Below are 14292 nucleotides of genomic sequence, written 5' to 3' on the forward strand. Positions count from 1 at the left end.
TCCTAAGGGGTGGACCATTTGATTTTTGATAGGGGGGTTGCAGGATTTTTAGGCTGCTAGATATTTTTTTATTCTTCCAGCCTAGCAGGATCTTTTTTAATCTTGCTCGATATTTTTTTGCTTCTTAACAATTCTGCACAATTTTTTTTTAAACCAGAAGCACATGCTCTATATTTTTGGGGGGATTTGCACAACCCCCCATCAAAAATCTAATGGTCCACCCCTAAGACAGTACAACATGTAAAAATTTACAGCAATGCCACACACCATATAATACATGTATTTGTTGTCTAAATAAATATATATATATATAAACATTGAAAATAGAAAAAAACTACTCTTTCATCCCTACAAGCCTGTTTCGTGATTGCTCACTCTTCAGGGGATTTTAATGACAAGAATATTCTCAACCGTCGTTTATATACTATAAAATTTACATAATTAATGAAGCAGAAAATATATATATATATATATAATTTTACAGGGTTTGTAGACTTTTTCAAAAACAATTTTGTAGTACTTTTCCAGGACTCCAAAATTCACATTAACCCTTGCACTCCCAAGATCTCAAATATATTACTTCTTCTTTCTGTCTGTACATTTCTTATAATGTTAGTTCTGAGAATTCAGTTGTTACTTCAGTTTAACAGATTTCCAGAACTTTCCAGGACTTTCCAGCAGTCCTGGAGAATGGCACAATAAAATTCCAGAAGTTTTCAGGTTTTCCAGGACCCGTGCGAACCCTGTATAAATCTGTCTATAATCAGTACAAAACTTTTATCAATAAAAATCGCCTTCTAAAGCAATTGCATACTTTCAACAGAAGCACTCATTTTACAGTTCTTTCTCAAAGTAGATTCAACATAAAGTCCTGCAAGATATTCTTTATGATCATTTTCCTTGTTGTGACTTTGTTCACTTGTTTCCTCTGAATCTAAAACCATTGGTGCATTGATTTCTTCTCTTTTTGTTTCATTTGCTGTCGACTTGAAGCAGATTAAAAGAAATTGAACAGCTCCACTGAAAAGCATCATGGAGCCAGCTGTGTAGAACGCGTACTCATATGAGGCAAGTTTGTCAGCAATTAGACCTGGGAAAAAATTAAAACCATTTTACTGCATCAAAAATCTTGCAGTGAAAGCTACTGACTAAGGGGTACTTTTATGTGGTACTCAGTGTTTATTAAATGCTTTATTTATATAGATACTAGTGGTAACCACAGGTTAGAAAGTGCGGGCCTTGACACACTTAGAACTGAAAGGCACTGACTGGTACGAGAGTGCGTAATGTTAGATGGCAGTGTCGATAAATAAATGATAAAATGGACAAAAGACAATGGTATTCCGAGTAACGCGTCACGCAAGGAATGCATGTTTTTATCATTTCCTATTGCAGCGAACCAATCTATGTTGTTGATTACACAGTTGTGTGAAGTGTAATCGAGCACTCGTTGTGAACTGAGATGTGTTTTTTCTCAGTCGGTAAACTCGCTATGTTGTGCTTGCCTTATGTTAACGTGGCGCGATTAATGAAAAATCACTGGACAAAATTAAAGACAATTATTCCGAGCAACGCGTCACGCTTTAATAACTGCCGCGAACCGGCCGCGAACCAGTCAGAGTTGTTTTTTGATTGACAGTTGATGGTGAAGTGTAGTCGAGCACGTGGTGTGAATTGAGATGTGATTTTCCTCGGTTGATAAACTCGCTATGTTGTCAGTGTTATAACGAATTCCTCGAGAATAACCGTTGCTGGAATCATTCGCTTTACCGTTGTTTTATCTGTGATATAATCACAGCAAATTTTCTCAAAAGCAGCACCTATAAAACAACGTCTACAAATTGTAATGTTTGCAATCTTCCATGTGACAGAAGCGTAGATCTTATGTGACAAACTGTTGAGAGATTGACTCATTTTTCGCATTCTTATCGTTCTTGGAGAAGAGATTTTTCTCTTCCGGTATTACGACAAACTATCGTGATTGACACATTTTTCGCATTCCGATCGTTCTTAGTGGAAGAACAAAATTTTCAACTTCCGGTTTCTGTTCGCCTATTATTAACGTGGCGCGCACGCGTAAAACGCAATCCGCTGGTCACTGTCAAGATTAGGGTTGCGGGCCTCTCTTGGGCCCGCAACAAATGTTTAACAGCAAAAATTTAATAAATACACCACTCGCAAAATTCATATGAAGCTACGCCTGTTTTAACCACTCAAAAATAAAATTCATATCTTCGCGCTGCCATGTACATAGTGTAATATCCTCTATATTACATTTTAATAAATATTACATGGAATTCAGAGGACAAAATCCTAGTGTGTACTCAGGGCTGTCTTTGAGTTTTTATTGTGGTTTTTGCTGAAATGCGAACCCTGACATTCAATCCTCAACCAACGGTTTACACTTTTTGCTGCCGTCAATCAACTTAGCGGAATTCTCAGGAAACAGAAGTTCAGTCGTCAACCAGGTTAAAAGGTCACATCTCTCAGTTGTGATCGGTAGATTTCGATCCATTTTGTTTGTTTCTGTTTTTCATGGTTTATTTGCTGTCACCATAATAATTATAATAATTATAATTGAGGCAGTGAAAAACGCAATCGTTAGTTGGATTTTGAATTTCAGAGTTTGCATTTCACTGAAAACCGCAATAAGCACCCATTACATTAACGTTGACACCCTGTAGGATTTCACTCTATATGCAAGTGCAGCATAATGCCAATTAACACCTTCACCCATGACATTGAGCTAACTAAGCCCTTGATGACAGCCCTCAGCTGCAGGGTACTGACTATACAGGTGCACTAAGAGACTGAGCAGTACAGTCATGTGGTACTGGTTTTTGCATGCCCAGAAACCCAGAAGCACTGGTGAGTTAGCCAAGGCAGACAATAAAAAATTCTTGCAAACTTTCATCAGCTGATTTTGCCGAGACTAGCTGCATCTGCATCTAGGAGGATGCGATCATGTTTTTTAAATATTTTTTTGCTAATAAAATGTGAAATCTAAGTTGCTTTTATGTGTAACTTTGAGTCATGATGCTATTAACAGTAAATGGCAGAGCCACTTACTGTGCTAATAGCAAGTAAACTGTAGTAGAAACTCATGATCAGTCATCTTCTAATGGCCGAAATCTGGGAATCTGATTGGTTCTACCATTGTTTTCTATAAGCTGATCAGAACACGATCACACGCTCGTTGCTCATTTAAAGATTGACCTTTCTTCATTTTTGGGTTATAAGTATTGTAGGTTTTGAACTACAGTCCTTTAAGAGTTTCTACTAAAACAATTAAACTACTTGCCCTCATTTTCTATGAGTGATAGTCAACTCCGCTGCGCCTTGTTGACTATTCGCTCATAGAAAACTCAGGCTCTAATTAAGACTAACTGTTAAATAGCGTTTACTGCTTATACATGTAGCAAGTACTTCTCACACATTGAAAATAAGTAGCAAAGCTACAAATGAAATGTTTGCCATCGAAGATTGTATCATTTTTGCCATCACAGAATGTTTGCTATCACACTGGTGAAGAGCACTAAACAATTAAGGTCGTAAATATCTGACTTACTCCTAGAGTTACTAAGGCTCTCTCCCTGAACTTTAAATTTCTTGTAATCTGTGATTTTTTTTTTCTTGTGGGAAGAAACCGGCATCACTCAACACTCACCTGCTAAGGGTGGGCCGCTAGCCAGAGCAAAAGAGCACAACATGCATCCAAAGCCAAATGCAGCATCCCGTCTTTCAGGCCCGACGATACTAAGAAGAATCACATTTTGTGAAGTTATAAAAGCTCCGTCAGCAAACCCAAACACAGCGGTATAAAATGCTACAGAGACATAACTTTTAGCCAACGGTAGAAGCAATGTAGCCAGGCCAGCGACAGCAATTCCCAGCTGATTTATGTAGCGTATGTTGACTGCTTTCATGTCACACAGTCTACCAATCAAGAGTCTGGCTCCACCTGATGAGATTCCCAGGAACATGATAAAGTGGGAAGCTCTATCCGCAGAAATGTTGAGCTCTTCACTGTACTTAACCTGGGCAATAAAGAAAACAGCAGCAGATGTTATTGTTAATTTCAATATTGTTGTCGTTGTAGTTGTCACTGTCAATGTGAATGAATCTACTTATACTGTATGTCACAGGTGAAGGCCACAGGTGAGCACTGCAAAGAAGAGGGGCTGGGTACATGTACATGGCTATTAGTCAGCAGTCCAGGGATATCTAAGAAAAAACTTAGCCAGCCCATTAACAAGCCCAGCAGGCTGTTCTGGCCTTGAGAGCTTTAGAAGTTTACCTAAGTCTTTGTTTTCAGCATGTGAAATTTCAGCCAGATTTACTGAGTTCTCTTTCAGCTGGTGAAATTAGCCAGTAGCCGGCCCTTAGCGACATCCCTGGTAGTCCAGTAGCACACAGTGCCCATGATATAATACTGCTTTCTTTCCCTGGGGGGGGGGGGGGAACTCCCATATGAAACAAACAGGGATGTTTGCCTTGCTTAGGGGTGTAAATTACGGATTTTGATCTAACTTAAGGTGTTGATAACAGAACACCAATTAAGGTCTTGTTTATGGTTGCACACAAAATAAAGAAAAACAGTGTCATGCTGTGTCGGTGGTCAAGCCCAATCGAGCTTGAAATTGGTAACTTTTCGAGACATGCACAGATTGGTCTGCTTTCCTGACAAGTCCCCAAGGGCTTTCTTTCCTCCATTAATAACCATGCACAGATTTATACAAGTAGAGTCCCTGTGGGGGGGATACTCCCTATAGTGGACTTAACGTGCCAGTGGAGGCTCTGCCCAAAAGGACGTACCTTTTTCAAGCTGTAGGTATATAAAAGGGTAGGGATTTCAAGAGTTGAAGTACACAATAGGGAAAGGAAAACTGTTATTTGCTCAATTAGTGATTCATTAAAAATTTAGAAAAAAATGCAGTAACCCTTATGTAGGGATATGAAAGTGGTGCCATTTTCAATCAGAGGTTTACAAAAGTGTTGCCTTTTCTGTCAAAAGTAATTATTAAAATTATATGGAGGAGTTAGGGTTTTGGCCTTGGGGCAGAGCCTCCCCCTTTAAAAAGTTCTTGAGTACCCCTCTACATGGTGTAGATCGAGTTTCTACATGTATTATAAGTGCTCTTGGCCAGGATTGGAGAGCCGACCTGTAATGTTTTCACTTACCAGGTGAACATTGGGAATAAAGCGGCACATAAACATCATAGTAAAGGAAACAACAAGTATGCAGTACTGTGGAATCCTCCACACTGAAAAATCAAGAATCTTCAACTTTTCTTTCCTAATTTGAACCTTTGTACTTTCACTGTCATCATCATCATCCTGATTATTTTGCTCAGTGTTTTGCTGGTTAGGGTTCTCTTCCGAGATCTTATCTTTCTCCTCTATATTAGGATTAAATGTGATGGCGAAAAGGAAGATCAGGCTGCAAGAAAGCGCCATGACTCTAAATGTGTTCCTCCAGCCAACAGAATCCAGGAGAACTTGGGTCACAGGGCCCCACATGAACATCCCTAATGCAGGACCCATGGTTATGCTCCCCGTAGCAAAGGAAATTATATGGAGGAGTTAGGGTTTTGGCCTTGGGGCAGAGCCTCCCCCTTTAAAAAGTTCTTGAGTACCCCTCTACGTGGTGTAGATCGAGTTTCTACATGTATTATAAGTGCTTTTGGCCAGGATTGGAGAGCCGACCTGTAATGTTTTCACTTACCAGGTGAACATTGGGAATAAAGCGGCACATAAACATCATAGTAAAGGAAACAACAAGTATGCAGTACTGTGGAATCCTCCACACTGAAAAATCAAGAATCTTCAACTTTTCTTTCCTAATTTGAACCTTTGTACTTTCACTGTCATCATCATCATCCTGATTATTTTGCTCAGTGTTTTGCTGGTTAGGGTTCTCTTCCAAGATCTTATCTTTCTCCTCTATATTAGGATTAAATGTGATGGCGAAAAGGAAGATCAGGCTGCAAGAAAGCGCCATGACTCTAAATGTGTTCCTCCAGCCAACAGAATCCAGGAGAACTTGGGTCACAGGGCCCCACATGAACATCCCTAATGCAGGACCCATGGTTATGCTCCCCGTAGCAAAGGAACGCCTCTTGTTGAAGTACTTCGCCACCATCAGAAAGCATGAAGTACGACAACAACATGATCCTAGTCCAGTGAGAACACTAAAAGTAAAGAACATGACCTCCATATCATGCACAAATGACGTTGCTGTAAGTCCCACTACATACAAAAGTCCTCCAACGATGAATACAAGGCGACAGTTGAACTTCTGAGAAAGACGTCCCACCAAAGGTGCTGGAAATAGTGTGAGTGCTATGGCAAGGGAACCTATCCAAGCTAAAAAAAATAATTTGAACAAACTAGTTATTAAAGAAATATACGGTAAGTTGTTCCCCTGGCCCACAAAGCTGGCATGGCCAGCCTACCAGCTTCTGTGGAAACTGCTCTTTGGACTCACCACATAATCTTAAAATTGTTCCCCCAAGATTGCACAAGCCTAAAGAAGGGGTATCAAATGGTCTTTGCAAGCATTTAAGCACAGCGATTTTCTTTTCAAACAAAAGCATTTACAAAAGTTAGCCCTTCAAGTAACAGACAATTTTTAAAAGGCTACCTCCACTAAAATTAAACCTGAGCACGCGAGCACTTGTAAAAAATATGCAAGCATGAGCAAACGAACACCCACTAAAATTAGCAGACGCCCAACGTTGCCAGCACTGCAAAATTTTAAGGGACCATTCGATGACCCTTTAAAGAGCATCTATGTAGCAGGCTATTGTTTATTGTAATGGTTCTTGTATAGTGCATTTACAAAGCTCAATGCACTTCACAGTTAGAGATACGGGAGGCATGGGGGAGTCCTGTTCTAGCCTGTGAAATAAATCCAGAGCTCTACAGTTTGTAAATTAGAAAGGCTAGCCAGCTTCAACCCCGGAGGGGGTACTCTCCCAAATTACCTATACAGGTAAGAACCGCCCAACGAGGTCGTGATTTTGGGCTTCCGATCTAGAATGGGGTATCCATTTTAGAGACAATTTTAACGTGGTATGATATTTCGAATGCACGAAAGTTTCACACTATCAGCAGTCAAAACTGGGTGTTAAAAAATTGACCTGTCTTCAGAACAGGGTATCATTTTCGATGTAAATTCTTTTTAAAACGGGGTGCTTTTTTGGAGACCCAGGCAGCACATACCCACAGCACACCTGAGTACCCCCCCCCCCCCCTTGGGGCTTCAACTCAAACCCTGCAGGTCATTTTCTTACTAAGTTAATACACACATATACTTTATTTAGACACAGTAAAAACATCAGTTACAAAAATGGATAACCCTACCCTCATGAGGACATCACGGCGATGAAAATGTGTAATTCAGCGTACCCGAGTCAGGTCGGGTTACTTAATATTCAGAAACCCTCACGTCCAATCAGGAGTCGTCTTGGGAGTCTCAAAGCGGGCTATGAAAACGATGTTCGAGTCCAAGTTTGTACTGACGTCAAAACCGGTTTTGAAAGCAAAGCATATTATTCCGATAGTATAATGTTTATCGGTTCATGTTCAACGCCTGTGCTCGCTTATCTAAGGGAAACTGATCGAAATGTTTATGTTCAAAGCGTGTGTACGTTCGCTTGTTTGAAGGAAACTTGCTGAAGTTTTCATGTTCAAATTAAAGCGTGTGTTCACTTCTCTTAATAAAAACTCATCGAAGTTTGCATGTTCAAAGCGTGGTTCACCCGGTCTAAAAGAAAACTTTTCGAATTCAAAGCGATGTTGTTGTCGATTTTCAAAGCGTGATCTCGCCTGACTGAAGTGGCTCTTTCGGAGGGCGTGTGTTTACTTGTCACAATAAAACTTTGCAAAGTTTTCATGTTCAAAACGTGTGTTCACCTATCTGAAAAAAAAATACGATCGGTTCTCATATTTAAAGCGTGCGTGAATACTACAAAGAGTTTGGTCTCACTTTACGTGAATATTCCCTACGCGCCGACAAATAATTTTTTTCCTTTGGAGCGTACGCGTCCCACAAGAGTTAAATCACCACTTCAACAAGCTTACGAAGGTGTTTATAACAGCAAAGAATTCTTAAGTAAAAGAAACCATTCCTGATTTAGATTAAATTGTTGCAAGCTTACGATATTTCTGCGAGCGAAAGGTTTGTTTGATCTGTTGAATAAACACTTGCGACAAGTCAATAATATTGTTGCGACTAGTCAAGTCTCGTCGGCGCGGGTCGATTGACAGACCGAAACTTTTATCTTTTAAAAAATATCTACAACGCATCATATAAACTTTCATAGAACATCAATTTTACTCATTGATATCATTTCACCGTTTAAATCAATCATTCTTTCTGCTACTTGCCGTGACGCTTCAACAGACAATAATGAGTCGACAATTATTCATTCCACAAACAAGTCTCGCCGGCATGTGCCGAAAGACGGAAAATTTATCTCGCCGCAAAAGTTAATAAATTTTAACGAAGCATCACAAAAACTTTCGTGGAGCATTGTTTCTATTTATTAAGATCATTTCACCGTTTAAATCACCGATTTACACCAAATAGAACCAGAGATATAATTTTTTCTCTACTTGCCGTGACGCTACAATTGACAATCAATTAGCAAACAAGTCTCGCCAACGCGTGTACGAAACTTTCTTGAAAAAAAAAATCTTTACGGCACATCATATATGAACTTTCATAGAACATTGTTTCTACCTATAAAGATCATTTCACCATTTAAATCACCGAAAAACAAAGCACGCTGTTGTGGATGATCGAAAGTTCTTCGAAGCTTTTCAGGCTTTTTGAAGCGCCGTTCTTTAATTGTTTACGAAACTCGGCTTGTAATGACGCCAAAAAAGAGGTCACATATTTAAAGGTCAGATATTTAAAGCGAGTGTTTGCTTGTCTGAAGTGAATTTATCGAAGTTTTCATGTTCAAAGCATTTGTTCGCTAGTTCGTTTACTCGTTTGATCTACGCGGAGTCACAAACCGGTTTTTTGTGATCGATTAAACTGCATTCGGTTGCTAAGTCACTTAGTCCCCCTGGGACATCTACCGCTTCGTTGGGCATGCGTGAATTAATAACTGAATTCGTAATGAATTACACATTTTCATCGTCTTGATGTCCTAATGCTGGATAACTCTATTGTTTTTCAACTTCCCCTGAAGGTTCAAGTTATCGGGATTCAATTGTACTTGCCTGTCCTCTCTCTGCTTGTCCCAAACTCTGCCATTAATACAGGAAACAGGACTCCAAAGCTGCGCAGGATTCCCATGACCAGCACTTGGCAAAGAGTTCCACAAATGCAGACAACTAACGACCATCGCGAGTCCTGCTGATGTGTCGCTCTGACACAACAGTGAAATATGTTCAACATATCTTTGATGTGAACCTACAATATATCATTTCACAAAGAAATTGTAAATTTGGAAAAATAGAAGAACACAACAGAAAGTTTTATTTCCAAGACAATTATATACAACAAAGGTTCCTGCAGGAAATCTATGCACATATAACATGTTTCATTATCTTCTGATTGGGGACAAAGCGACTCTAGAGTCGGGTTAAGGACTGTTATTTGTGTTCATTTGACTACATTGCTCTGGGATCCAACCCGAGTTGACAGCACCTATACTCTAGACTTTCACTCTTTTCAATTTGGTATGATTTCCCAAAAAGGAAGATAATTTATCGGTTGATAGTAAGACTTAATCACCGGTTGATAATTTATCGTTCTGTTCAGTTTACCTGTCTAGCTGGACCTCGCTGGGCCTCCGTTATTATGCAACCTGTTTCCAATCAAAATAAAAAACAAAATCCTCCTCTTTCGTGATTATTTACCTGCCTTATTCCTTGTGTATAGCTACCTCGCTGTTATCTTCACGCTGGCATGGGCACATAATTAAGATTTTTCAAAATATTCTGAAAAGAAGGTAAAATTATAAAATTGCCTCCAAGAGATTACGCAATGACTCGTTCCCAGGGTCTTTCAAAAGTATCGACTCGTTTTGAAGTTTGCGGAGGGGGAATGGAAAGGGGGAGGCTCTGATGGCCGGCCCCGGAAGGTTTTGCCGCGAACGCGAAATCCTCCAGGCAACATCACCCCGGTCGAGAGTACTCTTTCTTCTTTACCGGTATTTCTCATTCAGTAAAAAAATCGCTCAAAAACAGCTCAAGAGCGGAGAACAAAAAAGAATCTTGTTCTCCCAATTCAACTGGGCTCTTTTCGGTGAATATTCCTTCCTTGACCCAGACCCGGCAAGAAAATCAAAGATCTCTTCGAGATATCGACTTTTTTTGCATAAAGTTACTATGAGTAGAAGGTTTATCCTGGGCATTGTTGTTCGAACATATCATGGAAGAATTCAAACGTCTTTCAGTTCAAGCATTTTTTTATTTTCGCGGAGTAAATGCTGTACTTGTCAGTTGCGACGGCTGGGTGCTTTGCGACTCATATACTTTGGCTTGGTTAAAAAAGGTAAACTTTGACGTTTGCCTTTAACATGTTTAATCGAAATAGTTGTTTCCTTTCGAGTTAGAAAGATTTCTACTCGGCTTAATGCAGAAAAATAACGCCTGATCGCAGGTTAGGTTACGCACGACAGAGTTACCTTTTGTCTCGTCACGCAATCTTAACCCCACATTGAGAAGTAAATTTTCGTTTGGATATTACCAAAAGCCGCTTCTCCTCGTTATTCTTTACCTTACGGCTACACATCCCATTTCTAACGACTACATTTCCAGCAAAACAGTTGCTGTTTATTTTTCTTATGGCGATGCATTAACTTCTGAACGGAAGAAACGTTTAACGTTTACTGCTTCCACCGGAAGTAATTTCACAACAGGCTACAAAAACACTTATAATGTTGCAATTAGCGAAGCGCACTAATGACGTCACAGAATTTGACCCCCGGTGTGAGTCAAAATTCGGACAAACAAACCGCTCTGTAAGAGCAATGTATGGTTGGCGTGCACTTTGGAGGCATATTTAGCGATTGTTTCACAAAACCATGGCCAGATTGGCTCGGACTTCGGAAAGCCTTACCTGTGCAACGTAGAAAGCTCAAACCGTGGTTTGAAACAAAAGGTTTGTCAAACAGAGCGATTATTCAATAAATGTGTAAAATGTTTTACTCTCAGTTATTGAATGGATTATAAAGGCCCGATTTGCTGCCGGGATTTGCTGAAAGAAAACATTTATTTTTATGAGAAATGCAAAACGTTTACACTGTTCTTAGTGGCACATTTTGCAACACAACAGAGCTAACCTCAGATTTATGCCACCACAAAATTACACAAAGAAACGCTCGTCCGATCGGTCCCCTTGCCTGACCCGAATATTTAAAGAGGTCAATTTCGTTACACAATTGCCCGGGGGGGGACTCCCATATTAAAGGGACAGGGATGCTCGTCGGAAATTTTGAAAAGAACCCCTAAAAGAGACCAATCTGGGCGTGGCTCAAGCTATTTTAAACCCCTAAAAGATACCAAAATTCTGAGAAAAAAACTTATATTGGTATATTTCTTCGTGTGTAACCCTAAACGAGACCCTGACGGCTAAAAATATTGTCATTTTCTTGCATTTTCCCCAGAACACCCTAAGCGAGACCCAAAGTCCGACATTTATACCCCTAAGCGAGACGACGAGCATCCCCGTCACTCTCATATGGGAGTCCCCCCCCCCCCGGGCACAATTGTCGCGGCAAATACTATTTAATATACACTGTTCGAGCTCGGCAACTGTAGCTGCAGTCTGTAATAGTAATGGGGATAAATAATAGCTTTATTTAAATCAAACCCGCCGTCAATTCCATTAGAAAGGCGTTTGAATAGCATAATATTTTCGCCCTCTATCTATCATGTGTCGAAACAGATCGGATGGCCGGCGACCAGTGCCGTCAAATTCGGGAAGAATTCTGAACTTCTTGCAACCGACGATCTTTCCGGTGCCTAAATGAAGCAAACATACAAGTGCTATCCTTCGCAATTATATAATTCGATAGTAATTCGCTATCCGCCGCTTAAATTTCTCGGCAGCCTGAATAATTTTGCAGTGGAAATCAAGGTGTCATTACCGGATCTTCGACTAATAAATTCAATTTTGGGCCATTTTTTGGATACCTTCCATCTGTTTTTCACTTACTAAAGCAAAAATGTTTGAAATCTATCATTTTTCGAGTCTTTCGAGAATCTCGGCCTCAAATTGTGCCTTTCTCGCCCTTGTATGCGTCCCCTCCATACAAAGCCTTTGCCAAAACTAAAATTGTTGTCCGACTCACGCAGGGGGGGGGGGGGGGTATCATGTGGCGAAATCTATTTTTAGTAATAGTGCGCTTTGCTAGATGATGTTGCAATTCTAAATTGTGCAACTCAGCAGAAATAATCAATTGTCACGAAATGAGTTCCCTTTGGTTAACTATTAGCAACGTTTTAGTGTGTTCGTGCGGGTAATGTTTGACCTCCTGACCTCTTTCAGTGCTTTGGCTAAATTAAAGGCACGGCGCCGCACAGTAAAATCTTTAGAAAAGCAGTCACTTGAGAAACACACAAGTCGTGTTTGCGTTAGTCACGGAGTGAACGTGACATGAATTTCCTTTACCACGTCATCTTTTGCTTTTTAAAACCACATGCCTAGCCGGAAAAATGCCTGCTTACGCATGCAAATATTTATTTTGTTCCGAATGTTCAATAAAATAACCCAAACCAGTTCATTTAAAAGAAAGCCAAATCACGCCAAAATAAAGAGTAGACTATAAAGGCTATCCCATTGTGTTTCTCCGTTTAGCGTCTTCCGACAAGCTTTTGGTAATTCCCCTGGCGCGATGACGTGTATCCCGTGCTTTGACACATTCTTGCTGAGCTTGCAACTTACGTTTCGATAACGTTTCGATTCTCAAAATACCGTAAACTCAAAACAAAAATTGGGATATCCAGAAAATAAGTCGTTGTTTTGCAATATTTAACACGTTCCGGGTAAATTGTACGACTTGTACTCGCTTCGAGCCAAACGCTTGAGTAACACAACAATAAATATTTCACACAAACAGAGCGCAGATCAGAGTATTCAAACTGAAAATAGGTGAATGATTATTTATAGCTACAAGCGAGAGATCGCGTGACATGGGTCTGACGTAGTGGTAGTTTTACATAGCTTGGACATGTCCAAGCGGTCTTTGTTTTCGCTATGTGATTTTAGGTTAAATAAATATTAGCGCCTAAAGACTTGTACTAGTAAAAATTGCGTTCTTAATCGTTTTAAACTTCGCTGCCTTCGAGCGCTGAACCCCTTACATTCTTAATTGGTTATGTGACGTAAGATTTGGGCTACTCACGTTTTTTATTCTTATATAATGTTTGTAAATTTGACAAGTCACGTTTTTTCTACAAGAACGGAAGTGCTGAAGCACAACTATAGAGTGACACTTTACAAGTCACGCGCTTTGATCATCCACAGCGGAAAGTATTCCCTTGAGAAATTAAAACAGTCCCTTGAGAGTTAACAAGAATGCAATCCCTTCCGGTTCAGATTTTAGCCCAGGTAAACGCTATTCTACTTCTTTAAGCAAAAAAAGTCGAAAAAAGAACTTATTTCAGCCTCAGTCTCCTCAGTGCTAGTGAAAATCTCAAGATCTTTGCAAATCTTGGGCGATGGTGCAGTGGCCTTGGGGGCATCCCCATATATATAGGTATGTGCCGCTGCATGTGAAGGGTATTATGGTTTTAAACTGAGCAGTTTAGTCTGGGATAGGGTATAAAAATCAGAGAGTTTGGTCTAGAAAAGGGTGATGTTGCCGGGAAACTGATCAGTGGTATGACGAATTAAGGTCAGAGTAGGAACTGATAACACTGATAGGGATGCAGTTCTAAAAATGCAAGTCTGGGGTAGGGTAGGGATTTTTAGTGTCTAGTCTAGTATAGCAGTGCAAAATCAGCTGATCATGGTCTGGGTGGTGGCGCGACGCGTGATTTGAGCAAAAATTATCGCGTGACATGTCAAAACAGCTCAAATCTAGCATTGATCCCTGAATTACAGGTCTAGCCTGGCGTGATCAGGTTATTTTGGAGATCGTGATTCGCGATTCCGACTGAAAATGTTCGTGAAAACTGAAAATAAATTACGTAGTCATAAATCAATTTACGTTAATGAACCGAAATGATGCGTTTTAGGATCTGTCTCACAGAGTGTGGGCCGCCTAAAAGAACATGTCTTGCTACTAGGCTTTTTAATGGTGATAAACGTGATTCGTAAAATTGTCG

At 40.1% G+C, this 14292-nt stretch overlaps 1 protein-coding gene and 1 long non-coding RNA gene across 2 annotated transcripts in view; one reads left to right on the forward strand and one right to left on the reverse strand.

The window, feature by feature from the left end:
* Positions 1-524: 524 nt before the first annotated feature.
* Positions 525-9412, reverse strand: LOC144636604 (monocarboxylate transporter 10-like). Its single transcript, XM_078495817.1, has 4 exons — positions 9235-9412; positions 5726-6366; positions 3668-4037; positions 525-1090 (listed from the first exon to the last, which is right to left on the reverse strand). The coding sequence occupies exons 1-4, from the start codon at positions 9410-9412 to the stop codon at positions 798-800; spliced, it is 1482 nt and encodes a 493-aa protein (XP_078351943.1). The 3' UTR covers positions 525-797.
* LOC144636624 (uncharacterized) overlaps positions 4556-14292 on the forward strand; it is a 121065-nt gene continuing 111328 nt past the window's right edge. The window contains exons 1-2 of the long non-coding RNA XR_013567577.1: positions 4556-4670; positions 4730-4935. This is a non-coding gene — a long non-coding RNA (uncharacterized LOC144636624). The remainder of the gene's footprint in view (positions 4671-4729; positions 4936-14292) is intronic.

This window comes from Oculina patagonica, chromosome 13, assembly GCF_052425735.1.
Source record: "Oculina patagonica isolate OP01 chromosome 13, crgOcupat, whole genome shotgun sequence".
NCBI lineage: Eukaryota > Metazoa > Cnidaria > Anthozoa > Scleractinia > Oculinidae > Oculina > Oculina patagonica.